The sequence below is a fragment of the Arachis ipaensis genome, chromosome B01 (assembly GCF_000816755.2).
Source record: "Arachis ipaensis cultivar K30076 chromosome B01, Araip1.1, whole genome shotgun sequence".
NCBI lineage: Eukaryota > Viridiplantae > Streptophyta > Magnoliopsida > Fabales > Fabaceae > Arachis > Arachis ipaensis.
Window position 1 is genome coordinate 134,820,489 of NC_029785.2, and position 3,656 is coordinate 134,824,144.

Here is a 3,656-nt window from a genome sequence, read left to right on the forward strand (position 1 = left end):
TTGAAAGATGCAAACCTCACAGTATTCGTTCATAATCTCAAAAACGAATTCATAACCTTGGCATTTGACTTCTGGTCTGATCCTAATATAGCCATGGCTACTTTTATCCAAAATGCTAAGGTCGATGGCATTGTGACCGATTTTCCTGCCACTGCAAGTAGATATATGAGTAAGTAATCACAATCTAGCTCTTTCAACTCTCTTAGTTTCATTCATTCTAATGAGATAAACATGAAACAAAATTTTCCTAGAAACTATTAAGTTCTTACGTTACCTTTTTCTTGGTTGCAGGAAGCCCATGTAGCGATCCAAACCATGTGCCTACCATCTTACCAGCTCAACCTGGTGACCTGATGAGCACTGTTGATCCTCAGACTCTACCACCAGCAGAATCACCACTTCCACCTCTTGAGGTTGACAACGTTGTCGATCCACCGCTTCCTGCGGTCTCTAATTCTAAAGATGAACCAAGTGCTCATCCTCCACCCACCAAACCTGCATCCTCTTCAAGTTTCCGGGCAAATAAGGTCAACATTGGTCTCTCCCTGGTGGTATACCTGGTGTTTGCTCTTCTCTTCACTGGCCATTAATGCAAAATTCTAACTGAGATGAACATTTTGGTCTTCATTTTTATTCCAACATCATGTGTGCCATCTCAAACTGTACTATATATAGAATGCCTATGATATTAGTTCGGTTAATCAGCTTATACATACTCGCCATTTCCTTAACTTCGTTAACCAATATATATCCGCATATAGATGTTTCAAAAGGTAATCTCCCAATTATATTTGGCAAATTTTAAACAGAATCACGCATATATTATATATACATATACCATCAATCGTAAATCAAGGAATCGAGCTGTCATACTAATATTAAACTGACTAACTTACATTGAACCACAAGATCAAATATCTTTGAATTGAAAGAATAATTATCACTCTAAGTCTTAGGACTTATGCAAAACCAAAAGTTACATATTCATGTCTACACTATACAGCAACAATATACTTCGCGTAGCAAGCAGCAACCACTTGGGGAAGATTCAATGCAAGCAATCTTCTGGTACATTGTAATCTTTCAATTGGCCAATCCTCTTCCAGATCCCTTAATACATTGCAGGCATGGTCTTGAGTTGCTGCCTTCAAGAACTATAAGTCATTGAACATTTCCAGTAGCTGCCAACTTCTCTGCAATGACATAACATTTTAGTGAGAACCAACAAACCTACCTAAAATGAACGTTATGATGAAAAAGAAGCCATTCCAAAATTAAACTAGTTTCAGACAATTAGCTCAACCAAGCTCATGAAGCTAAACTATAAGTCTATAACTACTTTAATAAAATCTGAGGATTAGTAAATTATAGTTTCAGTTTGAGGGTTGCGTTCGGTGATAAACATAATAGGATTGAATCTATTAAGACAATGTTAGATAGATGATGTATGGAATGAAAAAGGGGAAGTTCATGAAGTCAACCGAAAACGCCCTTCCCATTTCTCATTCCATACACCTCTACCAAACATAGTACTCACAACATGCCGCCAAAATACAGAGAGAATAGGGTTAGGGTTAGGGTTCCAGTGGAGGCTCAGATTTGGTATCAGAAAGGGACCGGCCATCGAAAAGCAAGGCCGCCGTGGATGGCTGCAATAGAATTGCCCCGCCACCGGCGAGCATTGCTTGACGGCGACCGGTCCTTCGATTCCACACTCTGCAACCATCGTCACAGCCTCATTGGGATCAGAGAGAAAGAGAGAGAACGAAAGATAAGAAAAGATCCAAAGAAAGCAAAAGGCTTATGCTAAATCGAAACTGCGTCTGTGCGAGAGAGAAAGAGAGAGAGACAGAAGCAGTTCATAGTTTCCATCAGCGCATGCGAAATGAAAAACCACATCAATTTAAGAATGGCGCCAACAAAATGGGACTGACATAGAAGAAGAGTAGATAGCGCAAGGAAAACAAAACCTGACTTCTCAATGCAGGACTGGCGCCACGAAATGGCCACATCTTTTTTGATCAAAGTGAGAGATTAGGGATTTTGTAACATCATAGATAGATAGCACTTTCAGTATCAGAGTGTGGCTCAAGAACCCTAACCCTGCTTTTGCACGGGTGTAACTCCAACAGTTATATAGGCCTAAGGCCGTTGTTTTCTCAATTATGCCCCTGGTGCGATAACTAGTTCTAGAAAGGCTCAAATCTTCTCACTTACTTGCCCGTCAAAAATGCGCTTGTTATTTTTTATGTGGGAGAGAGAGAAGTGTATAACAAGAAACTGTGAGCAGAAGTGTGTTTCATATTAGTATAGGATGTACAAATCGGATGCACCGATTTGTTTGTTTTATTTTTTTTTTCAAACAAACAATCACAAATCGGACGGTCCGATTTGTGAATTCAAAAATAAAAAAATTCTTAATGTTGAAATCGGACCATCCGATTTTTATTTTAAAAAATAAAAAAAATAAAAAATGCAAAACGGATCCTCCGATTTGTAGTTTATTTTTTTCTCCAAACAAATCGGACCTTTCGATTTGTAATTTATTTTTCTCTTCAAACAAATCGGACCGTCTGATTTGAATAAAACACCATATCAAAAAAATAACACCTAATCTTCCAATAATGATGTATTACACATATATTTAAACAATATAAAAAAAAATTAGCCTCAAAAATGTGTAGATCACGATAAATATAATGTGTGCAATAATTTGATTTAAGATTTTCATTCAATCCTACTCTGAAAATAAATTAGATCCATCTCAGTTTCTCCCACTTAGGTAAGTCCACAGTATAACTCAGACTCTCAACAGTCTCAAACCCAATAATTCAAATGTATACGAGATCAAAATTTTAAATCCAAATTATCTAGCACTATCCTTCAGATTTGTCACTAACATTCTTAAATTATACTTAATCATTTTTCTCTTCATTTGTAGAATAATTAATTAATGAATCCATTTATAACAACACGCATTATTTTCCTGCGAAAAAATATGTTGCATACTTCCATTGATAGGGAAATTTCCTATATTTCTAGTTTATGAACGTAAAAAAAATCACCTATATTTCTAGTTTATGAACGTAAAAAAATCACGGCATTTTTTTAAAGGCCAATTCTATAATGCCTATTATTTAGTGTCTAAATTTTGCTTAATTTTCTTTTTATAGTAAATTTTAAATTTTAAAAAATTATTTATTTTTATATTTTTTAAATTAAATATTAATTTTTAACTTCTTTTAATAAATAAGCACCATAGCATTCATCTTTTTTAAATTTTAAATTGCATAAAATGGCACCAATTTTATAGAAAATAAAGTTTTGAAAGAAATTGTCTTTATACTGCATTATTGCATCACATAAGCCTCAACAAACATATACACTGAAAACTGAAAAAAGTATCAAAGATTATTATTAGGTGAACACTCATATGAAGTTCTAGATAATAACAAAATATCTAATCCTTCTCAAGTAAAAGAAAGCTACAAGTGAAATTTCCCCTCATTAATATTGTACAAAATACTCCTTAGACATTGTTTGGAACGAGAAAATTTAAAAAGAAAAAAAATAAAAGGAGAGAAAATGAATGAAAAATAAATTTTTTGTTGTTTGGATGAAAAAAAAAAATATAAATCCTACTAAATTATTTTCTC

General features: G+C 34.4%; 1 protein-coding gene across 1 annotated transcript in view; it reads left to right on the plus strand.

The window, feature by feature from the left end:
- LOC107615474 (glycerophosphodiester phosphodiesterase GDPDL7) overlaps window positions 1-1,845 on the plus strand; it is a 5,745-nt gene extending 3,900 nt beyond the window's left edge. Inside the window, exons 10-11 of the mRNA XM_021112542.1 lie at window positions 4-169; window positions 292-1,845. Of these exons, the coding sequence (XP_020968201.1) occupies window positions 4-169; window positions 292-590 (465 nt within the window). The 3' untranslated portion in view covers window positions 591-1,845. The remainder of the gene's footprint in view (window positions 1-3; window positions 170-291) is intronic.